We start from the raw sequence: 23994 nt of genomic DNA, 5'->3' as shown, positions 1-23994 counted from the left end.
CAAGCACTCTACCACTGAGCTACCTTCCCAGTCCCAGAAAATATTTTAAATTGTGAATTTTTTTGGCAATACTGGAGTTTGAACTCAGAGCCTTATATTTCTTGGGCAGTTGATCTACAACATCTATAGCACAAATAATTGATTTACTGCTTTATGCTTTCAAGAAGTATTATTTCTACCTTTGAGATTTTACTTAGACAAGTGTATGCTAAGATAATCTATAACTCCTATTTATTAAAAACTAAATCCTTAGTTCATTATTTTTTTTGTGGTGGGCAATTCAATGTTCAGGCAAGTTGTTGGTTCAAGTTTAGCTGCTGCCATGTATTCACGTTTTATGGCCTCAAGAAAAAGAAAAAAATGTCCTCTTTAATGCATCAGTTTTCTACACTTTGAAATTTTAGAGATTAACAGTAAATATATCAGAGTACTATTTTATTATTTTTTTAAATTTTATTGTAAAGATGCTGTACAGAGGGAGTACAGTTACATGAGAAAGGTAATGAGTATGAGTACATTTCTTGTGGAACATTGTTACCTCCTCCTTTGTTTTTCTCCTACTATCCCTTCCCTCCCCCTCCCACGTCCTCTCCTACTTCTTCCCCTCCCCAAAGTTGGAAATTCATTTCCAACATAGTGTCATGTGAGTATCATTTTTTCAATGAATCATCCTGTGTCCTTGTTTCAACATTTTGTTATTTCCCTTCCCCTCCCCAAATTAGATAAATGTATGTACAAGATGCAGGGTACGAAAATCAAATACAGTGACAACAGGGCATATCCCATAGGGGGAACATTCAAAAGAAACAAATCACATAATACATTAAAAACAACAACAAAGGAGAACCTCTTGTGTCCATATCTTGGGGTTCATTTCATTTAGCATCATCTTATATGATCATATGTGCATAGTGTTTGAGCTTTTCTACTCATCTGATAAGATTATCCTAGACATATACTAATTACTGCAAATAAGGGAAATCATAGAACCTAGATTTATTGGGTCTGGCTTCACTTAATGATTTTTTTTTCCAAGTCTTTCCATTTCCTAACAAATGGGGCGGTAACATTCTTTCTGATGCAAGCATAGAAAACAAATATATATCACATTTTCTTAATCCATTCATCTACTGAGGGGCATCTGGGATGGTTCCATATCTTAGCTATGGTAAACAATGCTGCAATATGCATAGATAGTTGTGCTGGTAGCTTTAGTATGACCTTGTTTGTGATCATTTGGGTAAATGCCCAGAAGTGGGATTGCTGGATCATAGGGGAAGCTAGAGCTCCCCTATGTGGAGTCTTTTGAGGAACCTCCATACTGCTTTCCAAAGTGGTTGAACAAGTTTACACTCCCACCAACAATGCAGTAGGGTTTCCTTCTGGACACATGCCCTCCAGCATCTGTTGTTATTAGAGTTCATGATTATAGCCATTGTAACTGGGGTGAGGTGGAATCTCAATGTTGTTTTGATTTGCATTTCTTTTATGGCCAGAGAAGTTGAGTATTTCTTCATGTGACTTCATGTGTCATTCTCATTTCCTGTTCAGAGAAGTCTCTCTTTAAGTGTTGAGCCCACCTATTTTTTGGACAGTTGTTTCTTTGAGGATTTGTTTTGTGGGGATTTAATTGAGTTCTAAGTATATTTTAGATATGAGGCCCTTGTCTGTTGTATGGCCAGTGAAGATCTTCTCCCAATCTATGGGCTTTCTATTGATCTTGCTAGCTATGTCCTTTGCCAGGCAGAAGCTCTGAAGTTTCATGCAATTCTATTTGTCCAACCTTTCTTTGAGTTGTTGTGCTTCTGAGTCTTTATTATGAAAATTTCGGGCTGTCCAAGGAGTCCTAGAGTTTCTCCTATTCATTCCTGCAATGTTTTCAGGGTGTCTGCTTTGACTTCGAGGTCTTTGATCCATTTGGAGTTGATTCTGGTGCAGGGTGATATATGTGGATCTAACTTAAGTTTCCTGCAGGTGTTTAACCAATTTTACCAGCACCATTTGCTGAAGAGGCCAGACATTTTAAAAGGATATAAATAGGATATAATATAGTTCTATCCCAGATACATATAGAATTTTGTAATGGCTTTTATTATTGTTGTGATCATTGTGACTTATCATATTTCTCAATTTCATTTTACTTATTTTTATTTTTCATATTTAAGTAGTTGTACAAAGAGATTTCAAATCAAAATGTCATTTCATCTTTCTTCTTTATCTTTCCCAGCCACATCTATACCCTCAATTTGTGCATGTTTGTAAGGGAAGAATGTTTTTTAACTCACTCTCCTGTTTCTCAATTTTGAATAATGTATAGTAACTATATATAACTATAAATATATAGTTTATATGAACTATAAATGTATAGTAACTATAAATAAAAACATGTTATAGAGAATTCCAATTATTCTGCAAACAAAACCAGAAGCCATCTAGTTTGTAACATTTGAACATTTTTTCTTCCAGATGATCAGTTCTAAAAAACAAGAAATGTGATGGCAAATGCCATATAATTTTTTTTGTCAGATATATAGCGCTTGAACTCAGGACCTGGCACTATTCCTGAGCTTTTTTTTGTGTGTGACACACTTTTGTTTACCCATGTGTATGTGCTGATCTTGGGTCTTAAACCCAGGGCCTGGGACATGTTCTTGAGCCTTTTTGCTCAAGCCTAGTGCTCTTGAGCCACAGCTCCACTTCTAGTTTTTTTTTTTAATTTTAATTTTAATTTTTTGTGAACATACTGTACAGAGGGGTTACAATTACATGGGCAAGATAATGAGTACATTATCAAGCATTGCAGCCTCCTCCTTTGTTTACCCTTCACATCCCTTCCCAGCCTCCCCCCGCCCCGCCCTGCACCAAAGTTGTAAAGTTCGTTTTTGACATGACAACTTGTACTTGTCATAGTTGCATTGGATCAAGCCTAGTACTCTACCACTTTGAGCTACAGCTCTACTCTCAGTTTTCTGGTGGTTAACTGGTGATAAAGAATCTCACAGACTTTCTTACCTGGGCTGTCTTCAAACCATGATCCACATATCTCAGTCCTCTGAGTAGCTAGGATTACAGGCATAAGCCACCATTGCCTGGCCAGATTAATTTTTATATGTTTAAATTATGTGGCTTTCATTTAAATTATAAAGTCTTATATAAATCCAAGTTAACTTTTGAGCTATAGATGATGATATTTTTACCCAACTTTACAAATCTTTCTATTTCTCCTAAATAAGGTTACCATTCATCATGCAAATACTATAGACCTTAGGATTGGTGGATCTATTCAGATTGCTGATATTGCAATTGAACCAGTAAGTATGCTATATACCTTTGTGCTCAATATGAGTTTAGTGATTTTTTCTCAATATGTTCTTAGCTAATTTATATTTGAAAATATATTAATGTAATTTAACATAAAATAATATATACAATATTATTTAAGTGATAAAACAGAATATTGAATTCTTTTTTATTGTAAAAATACTGTACAGAGGGGTTACAGTTACATGAGTAAGGTAATGAGTACATTTCCTATTGAGCAGTTACCTCCTCCTTTGTTTTTCCCCTACCATCCCTTCCCTCCCCAACTTCCCAACTCTTCCCTCCTCCCCCCAAATTGTAATTCATTTTTTTAAGAATTTGCCACTAACCTCAAGTATCAGAACACTATCAATGACATTAAAATCACCCATAGATTGATTATAGTCCTGTTGTAAGAGATAATCACATGCTTATCATGAAACAACACATATTAATGCTTTAATCATTCCATAGGTTAGTTTTAACAACATTAATGTACTGTTTGTAATTCATACTTCTTATAGTTAATTGAATATTGGGTTTCTAACAGTCTATCTGATGTATAACTATATATTGTTCATTGTCATTAATCCATAATAGTTCTTTGAACAGACATACTATAATTTGTATGTTCATTCTTTTGTACTTACAATTAGGTATTTCTAGTTTTTATCAATAAATTATAGCCATGACCATTCATTTACATATCTTCTGAGTGACATATAAAATGGCCTCTCAAAGAATGGAATTCCTTATACATAGAGTATGTATATGCTTGGTTTTAAAAGAAAAGTTCTTACTTTTTTCAAGTTTCCATTGTTCCACATTCCATTGCTCCATAAGTTATATTATCAGATGTAAATAATTGCTAACATATGCAATATAAAATGATAATTCATTGTGGTTTTAATGTTAATTTTCTTAAATCAAATTTATTTTAAATAATTTTCTGTTAATAAATAAAATTTGTTCTACAGTTAATTGTCTGGGTACATACACAAACACAAAAATACTTAATGATTTTTCTGGCCAAACTTTCAAGAATTCTATTATTGTCTACCCAAAGTGACTTTCTTCCATTATGACATTGTGTTATGAGTATTAGATACATCATTAAAAAATTTTTTGAAGGGCCTGGGTGCTGTCCCCGAGCCTTTTTGTGCTCAAGGCTAGGACTCTACCACTTGAATCATAACATCACTTTCAGCTTTTCTGAGTAGTTTATTGGAGATAAGAGTCTCATGAACTTTTCTGCCCTGGCTGGCTTCGAACCGTGATCCTCAGATCTCAGCCTCCTGAGTTGCTAGGATTACAGGCTTTAGCCACCAGTGCCCGGCTTTTATTTTTATTGTAAAGGTGATGTACAGGAAGTTATGATTACATAAGTCAGATATGAGTACATTTCTTTTTGTTTTTTGTCGGTTGTGGAGCCTGAACTCTGGGCCTGGGCACTGTCCCTCAGTTCTTCAGCTCAAGGCTAACACTCTACCACTTGAGCCAGAGCACCACTTAGGCTTTTTTTGCTTATATGGTGCTGAGGACTCGAACCCAGGGTCTCATGCATGCGAGGCAAGCACTCTATCACTGAGCCACCTTCCCAGCCCTGAGTACATTTTAATAAGTTTTTTTATTGTGAAAATACTGTACAGAGGAGTTACAGTTACTTGAGCAAGGTAATGAGTACGTTTCTTATCAAGCATTGTCCTCCATCGTTTTTCCCCTACCATTCCCTTCCCTCCCAGCTTTTGAACAGTGTCATTTCTTCCCTCATTTTCTACCAGTTTTTTTCCCTTCCGATCCTCCTCCTCAAATTGACCAGTTTGTTTTCATCATTTATAAATAATAATTTTACACCAACATGTTTTTCAATAGTCTGTTAATAACTATAGTAAGATTTGTGACATTGGCATTGTATCTTAAAAGTATTAGGAACATATTCAAATAAGCATGAAAACTGAGAAAGGAATAAGAATGATGATCTTTTTAACATATATAAAATGTCAAATTTTCATGACCCATTTTGGATTTTCAGGACTTTCATAAACAGATAGGTTATACTTTAAATAAAACAAAAAGGCATTTGTACTTAAAATACTGTTTTCCTTGGTAAGACTATTGTTGCCTCAATCTCCTTTTAATATTCCATATAATTCTTTAGCTAAAGAATTGTAAGCTATCTTTAGTAACTCTCCATCAGGTGAAACCTTACAGAATTTTGTGGTATAGACTCATGTTTGGTATATGAGCTAGACTTAAGATATTTTTTGTAAACATTCTTTATATACTTAAGTAGGTATCAGACAATTGACAAGCTACAAAACACAAAAATGCATTAAAATCTTCATTGGAGGAATCAGTATGTAAACAATTATGTGATGTTTCAATATAAATATAAGTGATATTGTCCTGAGTGATTAATCATGCATTATCTAGTTTTGTTTGGTGGATGAGTAATGTTTATCAGACAATTACTAATTAGGGAGGTGTCTTCTTGACAGAAGAAATACTTCTATCATTAAGATGAAGAAATGTGAAACATCAGGTATTGGTTGGAAATATCAATTCATGGTGATTGTTGAAATAATAAGTTCTTAGGTAAGAGTGGAGCAAGTTAAGTATACAATATGATGGATATATAAGGAAGGCAATGGAGATTTTTTATGTGCTTTAGTAACGAGCATGGATATTGTCCTTTAGACATTGGTGTGTAATCAAATTTTAAAAGTGGAATTGGTGTGGTCAGATTCCCGATGAGTTTAACGGTGACTTAGTTATGAATTTGATTCCACTTTTTCTCAAAGTGGAGAACATGCAACTCAAGAAACTAAATAAAAAGGGACTAGATTCTAATTGCCTACAGTTAGAATAATTGAAGGAGGTAAAGAAGAGTCAGACGCTAGTGGTTTACACCTATAATCCTAGATACCCAGGAAGATGAGATATGAGGATTGTGATTTGAAGCCAGCCCAGGCAGGAAAGTCCATCAGAATCTTATGTCCAATTTAGCACCAAAAGGCCACAAGGGGAGTTCAGCTCAAGTGGTAGAGTGATAGCCTTGAGTGATCTCCTAGGACCTGAGTTCAGGCCCCATGACTGGTACACACACACACACACACACACACACACACACACACACACACACACACACACACACATTCACACATACAACTGAGCTAAAATATAATTTTAAGTATTCACATTATAATTTATTATTGTACTTTCTAATTTTTTTAATTTAGAATGAATTTAAATTCTGTGGCGCATATATTGGAACCACACAGATTATGCCATTTGTAATAAAAAACATTGGTATAACACTTGCTAAAGTGGAGTTTAATCTACAAGAATTTCCATGTTTTTCAATTATTGCTACGGACAACATAGGTATGTATTTTACATATATATGTATGTAATATATATTACAAATGATATATAATAGCATTACAAATTACAATATAATGGCATTACTGTAAAGCAAAGCAATTTTAAATTGCTTTAAGTTATAATCTTGAGGACAGTGTTATTATTAAATACTTCAAAGATTCAAAGCATGTTTTTTCTTATACCTTATAACTCATAGTTTTATGTCTGGAATTAAATGAATTACAATGTCAGAGTACTTTGGTAATGTATGACATATAATTGTACTTAATAGTTGAGTCCATGTACTAAGTTGCGTATGTTACATACAATATCTGCTAAAAATGGAAATAAAATTATTAGTCAATGACTTTAAAAGCTTCTTCTACATGCTTATTAATGTATTAGGAATCTTTATGTTATATTAGACTTAAGCAAAACATGTACATGCATGAGTACATTTTATCTGTAGTTGACAAACTAAGGTCCATGGTTTAATTTGAATGGAAACTTTCTTTTATAAACCAAGTTCAATTAAAATGTAGATGCCTTTGTATATTGCTTATGGCCACGTTTGTGCTATAACAACAAAATTGAACAGTTGTGGTAGAAAACATGTTTCACAAAGTCCACAATGTCTACCACTTGGACCATTGTAGAACGTTTTCTGATCATTGGCTTAGTCAAATCTTCAGTTAATATTTAGAGCTCTAATTATGTTCTAAATATTTATAAGCTAGACTTTTCCTCTATGAAGATAAAAGACCATATATTTCCTTAAAAAGTGAATAGACAGTTCACCAGTCAGTATCTCACTCATAAGGATTAACTGAGTTGTTTAGTGAAGGAATCATCTAAGCCAGGTGTGGTCGTATACACTGTTCTCCCAGCTACTTAGTCAGGAGATTCTCAAGTTTGAGGCTTGCCTGGGCAAAGTTAGTGAGACCTAATTTCAAAAACCAAATAAAAACAACAAATAAAAGAAAAGAAAAGAAAGGAAGGAAGGAAGGAAAAAAGGAAAAAAAGGAGGAAGAAGGAAGGAGAAAGAAAAGAAATAAATTATGGGGATTAGGACAGAATTAAAAGAATCTAGAAAATATTCAAAAGATCAAGAGGAAAGAGTTATTGGAGCCTATTGGGAGGTACAACTATGGAAGAAGAGGCAATTGGTAAGTACTACAACTATTAAGAAATACAGCCATTGTTAGAACTACAACCAAGGGTAGGAATGACCATATAAATATCTGACCTTTCTCTCATCTACTAATTTGTGATGTTTTGCTGGTGTTTCACATAATGTAACCCAACCACAGAGGCTGAGGAATTGAACCAAGGGCCTCATGCATGCAAGGCAAGTGCTCTACCGCTGAGCCACCTTCCCAGGCCCTTATGCATTGAATTTTATGTGGTATTTCCTGCTTCCTCTCTTCATTCATTTGCCACCAACCCCAATTAACCCTCAATGTTCTATTACTTCTGAAAAGTTGTCTGTATTTTTAACTAATGTCTTTGTTCTTGCAGTGATTTCATTTTGCCAAGAATTTTTCATGTAAAAGTTTTTATATTTTTATTCATGTTATCATTAAATAATGTGTTCCTGAGGTCCATTGCAAAGTAGGTTATTCATAGTTAAGAATAATGTATTAAATATGACAACATTTCTAAGTATAATTTTTAAATGTCACACAACAAAAAATGATGGGTAAGTAAAATTATTGGTATATGTTTGTCATGTTTATAAATTTTCATTTGTCGGGCTACTGGAACTGGAACTCAGTGACTTAGCTTTTTTGCTGAAGGCTGGCACTCTACCATTTGAGCCATAGCTCAACTTCAAGCTTTCTACCAGTTAATTGGAGATAAGAGTCTCATAAACTTTCTTGCATGTGCTGGCTTTGGCCCATGCTTCTCAGATCTCAACCTCTTGAGTAGCTAGGCATCATGGGGATCTTTTCAGTTGTTCTTGGATCTATGATTCACTGAGCTACTTGATCTTTTCCTTTTATTCCTTTCCACATTCATGTGAATGAGAATTGAATTTTGAATGGTTTTTAAAAATGAATGTATTTTCTTTGATGGGCTGACTAAATGTATGTTATATATTTCTATATTAGTTTTGCTGATTAGAATCTTTGTATTAAGAATGCGTGCTTGTTCCTGCCTGTAATCCAAACTACTAAGGAGGCTGAGATCTGGGGAATGGGATTTGAAGCCAACTCTGGCAGGAAAGTTCCTCCAATTAACCACAAAAAAGCCAGATGTAGAGCTGTGGCTCAAGTGGCAGACAGCCTTGAGCACAAGGTCTGAGACACTGCCAAGGCCCTGTGTTCAAGCCCAAAGTGATCACAAAAAAAGGAAAGAAAAGAAAAAAAGAAAAGCTGGGCGCTGGTGGCTCACACCTGTAATCCTAGCTATTCAGGAGGCTGAGATCTGAGGATCATGGCTCAAAGCCAGCCCGGGCAGGAAAGTCTGTGAGACTCTTGTCTCCAATAAACCACCAGAAAACCGGAAGTGGCGCTGTCGCTCAAGTGGTAGAGCGTTCACCTTGAGCTGAAAAGCTGAGGGACAGTGCTCAAGCCCAGAGTTCAAGCCCCATGACCGACAAAAAAAAAAAAAAAATGGAAAGAAAAGAAATAGAAAAAATTCTTGTTTACTTGCAACATTATGGAAACTTCATCAGTTATTTCAATAGTTGCTTTACTCCCCCTAGCAATTTTGGGGATTAAAATAGGACTTTGTTGCTGGGGGCCAGTGGCTCATACCTATTATCTTGGCTACTCAAGAATTGTGATCTGAGAATCACAATTCAAATCCATCCATCCATATATATATATATATATATATATATATATATATATATATATATGGCTTCTCTATGTGGGCACTCTTACCACTGAGCACCCTGTAGTTCTGTGCTTTGCTCATTATTTTTTAGATGAGCTCTCAATTCCTACCCAGACCCAGTCCACCTTTGTTAGGCTCCTGTTAGCTAGGATAGCTACTAACTATCAGGGATGCACCACTGTATCCAGATGTCATTGAAATGGAGTCAGGTGGGCTTTTTTTGTCCAACTGTGATCCCAACAATCTCAGCTTTCCAAGTAGCTAGAATTATAGGCATGAGCCTCTGGCATCTGACTAATAATTGCTCTTGATTACTATAAATAAGTTAATGATATTTCCCAATGTTCATAGTTGCACATTAAAAATGCTGGTATACATTTTAAATGTAGGTTTCCTGTTTTATAGGAGAAATTATATACCCGGATACTTCTTGTATATATACTTTTGAAGTAGAGGAAATGTCATCTTTAGAATGTGGCATAGTGTTTTCTCCCACAGAAGTAAGTTCCATTTTCTATTATTCATATTACAGGAAAGTAGTAGAATTGCAAACAATTCAAAGATCACCTATATTGTAGTGTAGTGGGTTGTTCAATTTAGCAACCATGGCTGGGTAGACTTTTAATTTAGCAAACAATTAGTTATATATGGTTCATGTATGCAGAATGTCTCAGGAGATGCTATATACTCTAGAAAAAAATTCAATTCTCTAGAAAATTGAAGAACTGATATGTTACAAAGTAGAGGAAAAATTAAGTGAAATGAAAAATCACTTATCGTCTTGCAAACACTTGTTTTGCACTTAAATTGGTATTGTGCATGCTTAATACTCTTATAATTACTGTCTGAAATTGCTGAGGACTGCCTGAGAGCATTCAAGAGGTGTTGCTGTAATAGTGATTTCTTTTATAGTGTCCTTTTGTTGTTTAATGATGTTCTAAGCAACCCTTGCTTTTTTATTGATTTTGTAAATGGCAAAAACAAGCAAACAAAAGGAAAACCTTCTTCCAGAATGTGCTCAGAAGGAAAAGATACCACATGCTACAATTCAGAAATGAACTCTGCAATGCTTTTGCTCCAGAATTTTTAAATAGAAATGCCAGAGAAAGTTCTTCTTTCTATCAAACTTCTATATAACAGAGTACAAGATTTATATCTTAACACACAAACACACACACATGTTCAATATAGCTAAAATGATGTTTTGTACTTAACTAGCATTGATTAAATGAAAGCAATAAATACAATAGTATTGTATCATCTTTGCTAGTGAATTTTTAGTAACAAGATTAGTCAAGATTCAACATTGCATATTTGTCATAACTTATCCTATCATGACTCAGATTGTTGATTTCAGTCTTCTTCATAGAAACATACTTATGAATTATTATCATCCCTATCAGTTCCTACTCCTCTCACATCTTGCTTTTCTCCCCTTCCTTCCTCTCTACTGTATATGTTCTTATATTTCCATAATTCCTCTATGGATTCTGGGGTTCCTTTCCCTCCAAGGACTTATCAGGAACATGCTTATCTCAAGATGATTTTTTTCCCTTTCCTTAGACTTTTCTATGGCTTATGGTCTGGGTCTTGAATCCTTCAAACTGGATTGATTTTGCTTGAATTTATTGCAAATTCTTGTTACTTTAATTTAATATTATATAAGTGTACCACATCCATTAGGAAGAACAATCCCCTCAAAATATGCTCTTTGTCATCACAAGCCAAGCTCATACTTTCACCCTTGTATTCTCATTTCTTGAGTGACTTCAGTATCCACTTAGAATTCCATCCACAACCTTAGCCTTTAAGGCTTTTCTCCCTATCTTTTATATTAACATAAATTAATTGTGCAAAAGGGTTGCATTGTGATATTTATAACACGGTTATAATGTACTTTGATCAAATTCATCCTATCTATATTACTCTGTTTTTTAGTGCTGGACCTGGGCTTGAACTCAAGGCTTGGGTGCTGTCCCTCAGCTTTTGTACTCAAGGCTAGTGCTCTACCACTTGAGCCAGAGAGCCACTTCTTTTTTTGTTATTGTTAATTGGAGATAAGAGTCTCACAGACCTTCCTGCTAGTGCTGTCTTTGAATTGCAATCCTCAAATTTCAACCTCCAGAGAAGCAAGGATTATAGGCATGAGCCACTGGTGCCTAGCTAAATAACTTTTTCCATTGCTCTTTTTGGAAACTCTTTTTAAAAATAGTTTTTGGTGAGCTTCATTGTGCTTATTTCATATACACATAATGGAATTATACAATATTCACTCTCTATTGTCCTTTCCTTTCCCCTCCTCCTGCTGCTTATTTTTCCCACCCCAAGAATCACCAGTTTCCATTAATCTCGCTTCCATTTCCCTTCTTCTATTAAGAAGCCATTTCCAACAGTCATTGAAGAATTAAAGTTTGGGCTTCTGAATAGTATTTGGCATTAAAATATGGATATAAATCCACAGTGTGTATGAAAAACTTTAAATATAAAATTGTATTCTGAAAGTAATATACAGTCAGCCTAATATGTCCAAAGATTCCATATTAGCATTGAAACGGCCACAGATTGAAAGACTTTGGAAAAAAAAGTGTGCACACTTTATTACTTATTCTTCTCTAAAAAGAACAACTACTTAAATAGTTTGCATTTTGTTAGGTGTTATGAGTGGTCTAGATATACCATATATAGGAAATTTAAAACTATACCACTTTTATATAAGGCATTTGAGGATTCTCTGATTTTGGTATCTATAGCAAGATATTATTGGAGCACAATGTATGCACTGTAACAAGTGTATTTGTATTTTTCTTTATGAATATGTTATCAAGACAAGTTGTATTTGTACAAAAAGACAACATCTTTAAGCCATTTATTCCTTGATATCTACTTGCTTGTGATGCTGTAGAAATAGATCATCATGAGTTGCTTACTCTGTTTTGTCAAAGAAATGAAATGGCCATTAAAAACACACATGCTTCAGTATTTTATGTTTCTGTAATTCTGTTGTGGGAACAAACTTGTTTACATAAGATTCCATGACAGGAGATGGGATTGGCAGCAGCATGGACAGCTAAAGTTAAACAAAAACAAAATGAAAACCCAGCGTTTGCAGAGCAGAACAATACAAATCACTAGAGCAGAGCAGAAAATGTATTCTTTATATCATGTAGTTCTCCACTTCACTTAAAACTTTTCTTATTTTCAACAGGTCTTATTACTAGATCTATGTATCTCTGAAGCTATCATTGATATGATCTTGAAATCTTTTATTATGTTTGAGTGCTATTATTCTTCCTTCTGCTCACCTCTATAAATACACCAAAGATGCATAAGAAAATAGTCTGTGTGGGTGTGGGTGTGTGTGTGCATGTGTGTGCGTGCATGCGTGTGTGTACTATTTAGGGTTCTCTATGTATGGGATCATGTATCTGAAAGAGGCACAGTTGCTCCCTTTCTAAATAAGATTTCATTAATTATTTTTCTTGTCTAATCATTCTGTACAATGTTCAAACGTGACAAAAACACCAATGAGGATCTCTACCAAAACTATGAGATATTAAATACATTCAGAAAAATTGTAAGATTCAAAAGTCAACATTTTATATGTCTTTGGGAGTGTAAGGTTAGGCCCAGAAATGGAGGGATAGAAGGTGAAAAAAGCCAACATTTAATAATCATTTATGTTTCTATTCATTAACAATGAAACATTTAAAATAAAATGTAAAAATAATTTCTTTGTTGTGAGAAAACAATGTCTGCTACTTGAACACATTTAAAATTTTCCATATATTAAATGATAATAAATTCCCAAGCTATATCAAAGTTTTGCTGTTAAGTCACTAGGTATTCTTTCTTCCTTAGCAAATTAATACAAAATAATAAGCTTCATTGTGGAATTTTCATACATACGCACTTAATACTTCTGCCATTGGCAAACACAGATCCTTTTATTTCATTATAATCTTAATTACGGCCAGGCACCAGTGGCTCACACCTGTAATCCTAGCTGGGATCTGAGGATGGTGGTTCAAAGCCAGCCCAGGCAGGAAACTCCGTGAGACTCTTATTTCCAATTAGCCACAAGAAAATCAGGAGTGGCACAGTGGTTCAAATAGTAGCACTTGCCTTGAGCTACAGAGCTCAGGGACAGCACCTGGGCCCAGAGTTCAAGTCCCATCATTGAAAAAAAAATCTTGATTGCGAATACTGACAATCATATATGCCACTTCACACAATGGTATATAGGCAAGAAAATGGCCAAGAGAAGGTAAAACCGCCATAATGTTCAAATAGGTTTTACTGAAGGCAAAGGCAAAAGACAGAGAGCTGATACAGATGCAGAAACTGTCATTGTAAGTGATTAAATAAAGTATTAGCCCAGAGATGTGCTGATTAATAAAGGGTGTAAAAGCTCATAGCTGGTTCAAGGTGGAGAATTGGCTCAAGGCTCACTAGATATGGATAAATGATGAGCCACATGAAGTAGGAGGAATCTTGCTGAGCTGAAGCTTTGGGAACAAAGTTGGGAGTTTATTTCCTGACAAATGTTCTCATGACAAGTGGTCTAAAAATAGGTCTATCGGTGCTACTGTAATCCAGAGCCCCTTTTTTATATCATTCAGGAGAGGGAATTGTAACATTCCTTAGCATAGTGTGTTTAATAAACTCATGGGTCTGGTTTTTCTGGTAGGGTGTGATACACTCATGGGTACAAGTGTTTCTGATTTAATTTTATAAGTTCAAAATAGATGGTAATATTTTATTTGTGTAAGTTACTTATCAATCAATACTTCATGTTGTGGGCAAGTAAGATGGGGTCATTTGCTTGCACAAACAAGATGGAGTCATTTACCTAAGCATTTACACTCAAAATGGATAAAAACTAGTTTTATAAAATGGAGTCACTCAAAGCAAAGCTCAGCCTGGAAGTTATTGTTCCATAGCGTACAACAATAGTACCTTCTAGTAGTAGGGACTTATCTCCACAACAGTGTCCAATAATATAAAGAATAATTTCTTATAATAAACTTAACCAAAGAGTGAAGTACTCATACACCAAAGCAACTACATTTGTACATAATACTTGGTAATGACAATAAATAGCTATGTTAATGATTTTTTAAAACACTACAAAATATTGATGAAATGCATTAGAAGAGATTTAAATAAAATAAAAGATATCGTGTATCCATGGAAATTCTAGAATTTATATAAAGTATATATTTAACTTCTAAGAAATGGGAAAGTTTCTGGCATTACTGTAAAATATTTGTTTCCTATCAAGAATACACAAAAGTACTAGATACTCATAACTTTATCAGCCCTTACTGTTGTTACTCTGTTTAAGAAATTCTTGTAATTATTAAATAATTATTAAATAAATATAGTTTTTATTTTTATTGCTTGTCAATTTTTAATAATATCAAATATAATGTAATTTTACTGTCAAATGCTAATTTTATTTTGAAAATTTCTTATACTTATTTCACCCAAGTAGTATTTTTGGAAGCAAACAGTCACAAGTAATATGTGTATTTGTCAGGTTGCAACATATGACTTCACTATTCAAGTTGTTGTGAATTCCTTCAAAGCTTCAGAACTTTATACTGAACATATTTTGAAGAATATTCCTCTGGTGCCAAAAACAAAACCTCTAATCCCACCTTGTCATGTTCAAGCTACTGGTATGTATGTAATAGGAAGCAGTAATTGAAGGGGGTAAGCTGAAAATTTACATTTAAGCATCTATAAAGTTAGATGTGAATATGACAATTATAGATAAGAGATAAATTAGAGATAAATATTAGTAAAAGTATATGATTCCTTTTATCTCACTTAAATTGTTATTCTATGTTATTCTATGAGATGGAGTCTTGATTCATAGCACATATATTCACAGGTGACTTACTAATAAAATTAGGAAAGAATTGAAAACAGGTCCATGTAGTGTTTTAGTATATGGAAAGTTTTAAAATTAAGGCAAAATATCTTACTGAAATAAAATGAATTAAAAATAAAATTAAAGCAATGACAATTTTATCTCAAAAAGTACATTTACTATAAAGCCATGCATATTAATGGGTTAAGTACACCTAAAGATTTAGAATGTTAAGATTTTGAATTACTTGTTGAATATTTATCTGCTTAGTTTCTCCAAATATTCAAGAATAAGATCTCTATCCTCTGCAAACTATACTGTTGACAAGCTTTATCTTTGTTATTATATATGCATAAATATTTTAATGAAAAGTCAGTCTAAATTTTGTATTTGTACTTCTGATATTGAGTTATATTTTCATTACATATAAATGATGTGCATCATATTAGTTAATGAACGTGAATGGCAGTAAGTGAGTTGGGTCAGACTAAATTAACATGTTATGGTAGAAATTTATTTAATTTTTGTTTACGATCTAGATTAATAATGATGTAGCTGGAATGGGGGTTCTTCGAAGTTCAACTTAATTTTAAGAAACCTTGTTTTTCAAAAATAAAAAAATATTGTCTAATTGTAGTTTGTCAATTAGATCATTTTCATGCTTACCTATGTTAATTTTTATATTTAAAAATATTTGTTTCTTTCAGGTTTATTAATCTTTAATAATCCTGTTCATTAATTTTATAATAAAGTCTCTCTTTTCCTCAGTGCTTCCTAGTGTTACTTAAAAATTATAATATTTGGGCTGGGAAGGTGGCTCAGTGGTAGAGCGCTTGCTATGCATACATGAGGCCTTGGGTTCGATTCCTCAGAACCACATAAACAAAAAGAAAAAATGCCGGAAGTGGCGCTGTGGCTCAAGTTGGTAGAGCGCTAGCCTTGAGCTGAAGAGCTGAGGGACAGTGCCCAGGCCCAGAGTTCAGGCCCCACGACCGGACCAAAAAAAATTATAATATTTTCCTCTTTCAGAGGTCTTAGAAACAAAAATTTAAGGAGTGGTTACCAATATTTACACTTTTGGCAATTTTTTTTGTACTAGTCTTAGGGTTTGAACTCTGGGCCTGAGCGCTATTCCCTGAGCTTTTTTGCTCAAGTCTAGTGTTCTACCATGTGAGCCACAGCTACACTTCCAGACTTTTTGGCAGTTTAGTGGAGATAAGAGTCTCACATCTTTTCCTACCAGGCTGGCTTCGCACTGTGGTCATTAAATCTCAGCCTCCTGAGTATCTAGAATTACACGAGTGCCTGGCACTTTTGGCAATCTTAAACTAGAAAGAGTTCTTAATACTTTTGGATGATGATGATGATGATGATGATGATGATGATGATGATGATGATGATGATGATGATGATGATGATTTGTAAGTCCTGGGACTAGCACACTACCACCTGAGCCACAGCACCACTTCCGGATTTCTCTGAGTAGTTTTTGTAAATAAGATTCTCACCAACTTTTACTACCCCGGTTGGCTTTGAATTGTGATCTTCAAATCTCAGTGTCTTGAGTACCTAAGAATACAGGCATGAGCCACCAGGGCCCACTGGATTATTTCTTTAGTTACAAACAGTGTTTTTGTGGAAAGAAACCATTTTCTCTTTATCTTGTGATTTCTTACATTTTCTTATATTAACTATTTTATCTCTCTTTGGAGAGATTTTCTCTTAAGATTCTTGTTTTGTAGTAGTTCTTTTGATTTCTATTGACCTTTGTCCTTTCATTTTATAATAATCTCCAAATATCGTATTTTTGTGTGGAAGTTAGCATACCAATGAATGGGAATAATGATAATTTGAAATTTTAGGCTGTAAGTCTTTAAAAAAAAATTTAAAAAGCAATTCAGTTTCTTAAGAGAATAAATAGCTCTCTAATAATAATAATCAGTGTTAAAGAGAAGATTACTACTTTGCTTAATGGCATAAGGTTGTGTGCATGACAAATTAAAATGCCAAAATATTTTTTTTACAATATTGAAGTAAACCTATTATTTTTCTGGTTATCTTCTATGTAACCAAATATATTCAAATTGCAAATATAAAATAGATATTACTGTACTACTTTCTGCACATCTGCCAGCCTTTCTCAGGATTTCTCATGACAATATTGCATGTAACATAATGTTGAACATCATTTACAAGTTTCTTCTTTCCTACAAGTCTTAACCTAAACATCTACTAATGTTAGTCATGCAATAAAAGCATACTTAAGATACCTATGATTTTAGGACTGGATATTTTGTTCACATATACTTGTTTTCCCAAAAGCTAAATAGATCCTACAGTTTCCATTAAAAATTCAAATATCTCAGGAAAATTTCAAAACCTATAGGTTTTCCAAAAAGGAACAGTGGCCTTTGTAATGCATTAAGTGATTTATTTCTAAAGTCTCACAAAATTGCATTTACTCCTAGAAAAGTGTTAGTTTGTCTAGGCAATGTTATTTAATATGCCATCTATCCATTTCAACAAATTCCAATGAATTGTTCTTCATTTCTGTTTGTTTCTTCATTAGTAAAATTTTAGTATAGACATAATTTTAGTTTGATTTGCTTTTGCTTATCTTAATATTCAGCATATTTTATATTTATATGTCAATAGTTATTTTATTTTACTTGTCATTTATTACCATTAAAATTATTGCAAAATTTACTTTCATAATATAAAAAGTCAATATATATAAAATATTTTAGATTGTAATTTTATTTTCTGGCTGAGAATATAAAAGAGAAATATATCTCATTTTCTTATTTCATGAGTAAAAGTATCTATGAGCTTATATCATGTTTTTCTTTATTTCTCTTTTGAAGTATTATATGCACCAATATACTTATCAAATACTGCATTTATATTTAATATTCCTTTATATGAGATGGAATCTAATGTAAACATCACAAGAACAAAGGTATGTATGGAGAATTGCTATATTTTACCACGGGTTTTATAAGTATGGTTTTCATATAGCTATAGATTTTAGTTTACTTAGTTGGTTATTCTAAAGCATTAGTGGCTTGATTTATTCCCTATGAATAATTTCTCCTTAACTAAATATGTGAAAATCCACATATATAACAGAAAATTTTATATTAGTTGATTTTATTTGACTTTCTCTGTATCTCTTTTTTCTTGTAATTAAGAGAGGCATATGAGGTATACACATTAAAGGAATTCGAATTTGTACTGTCCCTTTTATGCCTAAGAGCATTGTTATACTTACAACCAATTATGAACCTCTGTGTTGCTAAAAAGAAATTACATGGATAAAATACTTATTGTTATTATAGTTAGAGATAGACAAATAAACTTTTGAAATTAAAATATAGAGTATAGTTGGGCACTAGTGGCTTATGCCTTGTAATCATCACTATATGTATATATATATATATATATATGTATATTTTGCAAATATATATCAATTCACCTTATTCTAATAAAAGTTCAAAAAATAAAAAATTACTTTGTATGTGGCACTGAAGATGAAACATTAGTGAACTGAATTGAACTGAATTCCAGAATTGGAAAATTTTCTTCTTAAATATGAGATTTTACATCATTCAAAATTCATTTAGTTCATATAAGTAGAAAGAATCTAAACTCTAATACATGTGTTTTTCTGAATGACAAATGAGCTCCCTGGAGAAGGAAATCTCATTTTACTACACTATTTGCATCTCCCATGAATTATATTTATGTAATTATAAGAAATTATAAGGTAACTGTGTTTTAGAAATAAAAGTCAAGTCGTTAAATGTCCATTTTATCACATGAAATAAATACATGACACCAAAATCACTCATCATTGGTGATACATCCTACGTATTTTTACTTCAAAATTGTTTTTCCTTGTTCATCCTCTGCATTTTGACATTAACTTCAGCCCATTCTCAAGGAACAAGGAGCTTTTAAGTGAGACATTTACATACATTTTATTTGAAATTTTCAGTGACAAAAGTATTCCCTCCTCCTATTTATTAATTTTATTATTTACTAAGAGCTCAGCTGTAAACTTAATTTTGTATATTTTTTTTTGTGACTGTGGTGTGGCTTGCACTCAGGGCATGGGTGGTGTCCCTTAGGTGTATTTCTCAAGGCTGGCACTCTACCACTTGAATCACAGCTCTAGTCTTCTGAGATTTTTTGTTGGCTAATTGCAGGTAAGAGTCTCATGAACTTAACTGCCTGGGCTGGGTTCAAACAGAAATCCTTAGATTTCAGCCTTCGGAGTAGTGATGATTACAGGCATGAACCACTAGTACCCAACTATACTTTTTGTTAAAATTTAATATTACTTTATTAATAAGCTCTTTAAATTGCCCTTTGACCATTCTCACATTATTATAATTTATTCTTATTTACTAGCAAGATCAAATGTTCTGTGCTTACCTATTATTTGATTTGCCCCAGTTCAAAAGATAGAGCTTCAAGAAATTCCAATACCTGATGTTTAAGAACCAAAAATCTAAGTGTTGGAAATACTAGCTGTTATTGAGTATCATGGGTAGGCCAACAGTAAATAGTGCAAGGAAAACAGATGTATGCTAACCCATGCACACACACACACACACACACACACACACACCTATAATCCATCACAAAATGTTTTATTTCACACTTCTTCCTTTACCCATTTTTTAAACTTCTTTCCTTGACAATGATAAATCTGCCCATGACTAATTATAATTTATTTACTTACTTTGTGTCCCAGTATCGCATTAAAGAAATTGCAGAACTGCTGTTAGTAACAGTAACACATGTATTAGTTAATGTTCAGTGTATGTACTTACCTCTAATTTGAATGAGGCTACTTTATACATATTGTGGAATGGAGTGTGTCACAGTCTGCAGTCTGTACTACCTTTATTTATTGTTTCTAATTCACAGAGATGATGTAAGTTTACATGTAGTTTATTTATTTTGGGGTTTTCAAAAATACAGGGATTGGTATATCTATTTTCTTAGTACAATGAAAAACAGTGTCAGCATCTAAACACTCCACAGGCCTCTTGGTGGCCAAAACTGGTCCTTCTTTGAAGTTACATTTGGCAATGATATTTTCTTTCACTTCCACAATGATAGATAAATTTTATTATAATTATCTGGATCTGAGAACTCTAAATATATATTCAATGTCCATCTATGTTTTACATTACTTAGTATTTCATCTATTTTATTGTTGCCCTTCATTCAATTGTGTGGATGCACTATAGTTTATCTATATATTGGCTGAAGGAAATATTGTTCATTTTTAAAATGCCATTGTTTGGTGAATATGAATTTAACTATTATAACAATTCACATAAAAGTTATCATGTAAACATAAATGATGAACTCACTCAAGTAAATAAGTATGATTAGAATTATAGGATTAAATGGTAGGTACATAATTAGTCCTCTAAAGAACTGTTTTCCAAACTGAAGGATTTTTCATTATCACCATTGAAAATGATGTCTATTGTTACTCTTCATTCTTATGATTGGCAAAGGTATATATATATATTACCTCAGTTAATGTGTTTTATATACTTTTCACAATTGCTTACATTACTGAGAACGTATTTTCATACCCCTATGTTTGCCTGGTAAGACTTTGAAAGCTTTTAATCTAAGCATACCATTTTTAATCATTTAACTGTGTGCATAAGTCCATCAACTTGATATGATAATACAACTAAATTTTATATTGCACTTGCTATTTTTAAAATATTTCTTTTTTGTGTATACATGTACAGACTCTTGTCTTACAAAATATTTCCAAAAATATTGTATATTGGTCTATGGATCCTACTAATAGTGCCAGTCTTTTTAAAGAAGGCACATTTCACCTTAGTAGACTGATTGGGAATCTGCAGCCAGGCGAAAAGTGTAGTATAACAGTACAGTTCTGTCCAAGTAAGTACTTTTCTATTTAATTTTGCATATAATTTGATTTATTATTCCTATATTAAATCATTTTATTGTGTTTTTAAAATTCTGCATGTTTTAAAGTCATTTCATCAGCTGAAGGTACAGATAAGATTTCTCATTTTTCATATAGTCTTCTCAAACATAATTTGTAATTGTTAATTATGAAGCCCATTATTTCCCCCATTCATTTTCTCTTTGCTTGTTCAAACATCCCTCTTTTCCCAATGATCACAGACTGATCATCTAATAAGTTCATTTTGTTAAGTAAAGCTTCCGGTACAGAGAGAAACAGTTGGTTTAATACGTCTATTGCTTTTCTATCTGGCTCAAGCTTTCACTTAGGAGCATGATCATGCATAATCCATAACCCATAATACTGTAATCCTTTTTTCTGATGATACCATAGATAGCCCCAATTCCTACAAGGCCACACTGGTATAGATTTTGTAGATTCTAAGATAGAAACTTGAATTTACACTAACCAAGTAACCATATTTCTCTCTATGAGACATTTGCATTGGAGATTCAGGTTTGAAAGGGCCTTGGCCAGTGTCTCTTATGCTCTGTTTTCAGGAATTATGTTGCAGGTTCCTATATTGAACTTTAGTCCATAACACATAGTAAATGGCCACATGGGAACTTCTTGTCTTTCCGTAACAGATGAAATTGGCCAGTCAATCAATCCTGGCAATCTTACCTAATCTAAAAATTTTGGGAGAAGATAGCCCTTTTCTTTAATCTTAGCATATTCTTTTCTCAGTAATCCCTTTGGAGCCTCATGGCAGTTGCCTGACCTCATTTTCATTCTGCCCATACTAAAATTAATATAGTCAAAAAACAACTTTAAAGAAGAAGTCCTCTGTGTGCATTTGATTTTATAAATTATTATTGAAATGAACTCCAAGAAATGGGAGCAAGAGGTTTTTTCCTTTGTTGCTTTTTTGTTTGTTTTCATTTCTCTTTATCTTGTTTATCTGTCCTTGGGAAGGGTATAGGGGGGCATAAAATGGTGGGACAAAGGGCGAACAAATGCAGCAGTGATTCTCAATAGACACCATGTTGAAAATGAATCATACAATTTGTGGGTGGGAACAAAAGGAAAAATTGGGAGAGAGATGGAAGGGGTGACATGGTCCAAAAAGACATGTACTCTTTACCTGACTTATGTAACTGTAACCCCTCTAAACATCACCTTTTACAATAACAATATATTTTTTAAAGAAGTCCTGTTTTTCCAAGTCTTTCCATTTCCTAACAAATGGGGCAATGTCATTCTTTCTGATGGAGGCATAGAAATCCATTGTATATATATACCACATTTTCTTCATCCATTCATCTACTGAGGGGCATCTGGATTGGTCCCATATCTTAGCTATAGTAAATAGTGCTGCAATAAACATAGTAGTGCTGGTAGCTTTAGTGTGGTCTTGTTTATAAACATTTGGGTAAATGCCCAAAAGTGTGATTGCTGGGTCATAGGGGAACTCTATGTGGAGTCTTTTGAGGAACCTCCATTCTGCTTTCCAAAGTGGTTGAACAAGTTTACACTCCCACCAACAATGTAGTAAGATTCCCTTCTGTCCACATCCCCTCCAGCATCTGTTGTTATTAGAGTTCTTGATTTTAGCCATTCTAACTGGGGTGCGGTGTTACCTCAATGTTGTTTTGATTTGCATTTCTTTTATGGCTAGGGAGGTTGAGCATTTCTTCATGTGTCTATTGGCCATCCTTCTTTCCTCTTCAGAGAAGTTTCTCTTTAAGTCTTTAGCCCACTTATTTATGTAAGCCAGGCCCAAAGAAACATAGGCCCCATGGTTTCCATTATTTGCAATATCTAGTATATGTCTGAGTCAAGCAGAAAAGGTCAGATAAGGTGATATTAGGGAAATGAACCCTAAGAGATGTATTCAAATGTTTTTTTTCTTTCATGTGATTGTTTCTAACACATTTATAAGATTATTTCTTTGTTGCTTTGTATGTCCCTCCCCCACAGTATAACCCTGCTTTCACTGTATTTGATGTCGGTATAATTTGTGGAAGGGAAGGGGAGGGATACAGGTGGGCCCATTGCAACAATGAGATGTACAAGTCGTTATGTCGAAAACAAACTTTACAACTTTGGTGCGGGGGTGGGGAGTGGGGGTGGGGGTGGGAAGGGGGAGCAGGGAGGATTGGGTGGGGGGGCGGGGGGAGTATGGGAAGGGATGGGAAAGGGAAACAAAGGAGGAAGGCTACAATGCTTGATAAGAAATGTACTCATTATCTTGCCATGTAATTGTAACCCCTCTGTACAGTATTTTCACAATAAAAAAATAAATAAATAATAAAATAAATCAACTCTAAAAAGAAGAAGTCCTGTTGTACTGCTTCCTCAAGGATATTTATTTCACACAACTAGTGAAAGTCTTTCACAAAAGTTACTCCATTTGTAATAAAATACACTTTGCAGGGTGCTCTTTCAAAAATACTTTATTGGGTCTTAAATTCTTTCATTTTAAATTTAATTTTATTGTAAAGGTGATGTATAGAGGGTTACAGTTACATACATAAGGTAATGAGTACATTTCTTGTCAAACATTGTTAACCCCCTCTTTGTTTTTCGCCTACTTTCTCTTTCCCTGATTCTCCCCACCCCTCCAAGTTGTAAAGTTCATTTC

General features: G+C 33.6%; 1 protein-coding gene across 1 annotated transcript in view; it reads left to right on the top strand.

Moving 5' to 3' along the window:
* Cfap47 (cilia and flagella associated protein 47) overlaps positions 1 to 23994 on the top strand; it is a 223411-nt gene that overhangs the window by 35321 nt on the left and 164096 nt on the right. Inside the window, exons 19-24 of the mRNA XM_070039243.1 lie at positions 3234 to 3311; positions 6540 to 6684; positions 9910 to 10004; positions 15044 to 15185; positions 18244 to 18338; positions 21163 to 21322. Of these exons, the coding sequence (XP_069895344.1) occupies positions 3234 to 3311; positions 6540 to 6684; positions 9910 to 10004; positions 15044 to 15185; positions 18244 to 18338; positions 21163 to 21322 (715 nt within the window). The remainder of the gene's footprint in view (positions 1 to 3233; positions 3312 to 6539; positions 6685 to 9909; positions 10005 to 15043; positions 15186 to 18243; positions 18339 to 21162; positions 21323 to 23994) is intronic.

The sequence above is a fragment of the Dipodomys merriami genome, unplaced genomic scaffold (genome assembly GCF_024711535.1).
Source record: "Dipodomys merriami isolate MVZ:Mamm:240054 unplaced genomic scaffold, mDipMer1.0.p SCAF_3, whole genome shotgun sequence".
Lineage (NCBI taxonomy): Eukaryota > Metazoa > Chordata > Mammalia > Rodentia > Heteromyidae > Dipodomys > Dipodomys merriami.
Note: the sequence above shows the minus strand (reverse complement) of the source record. Positions and strands in the feature narration are given on the sequence as shown.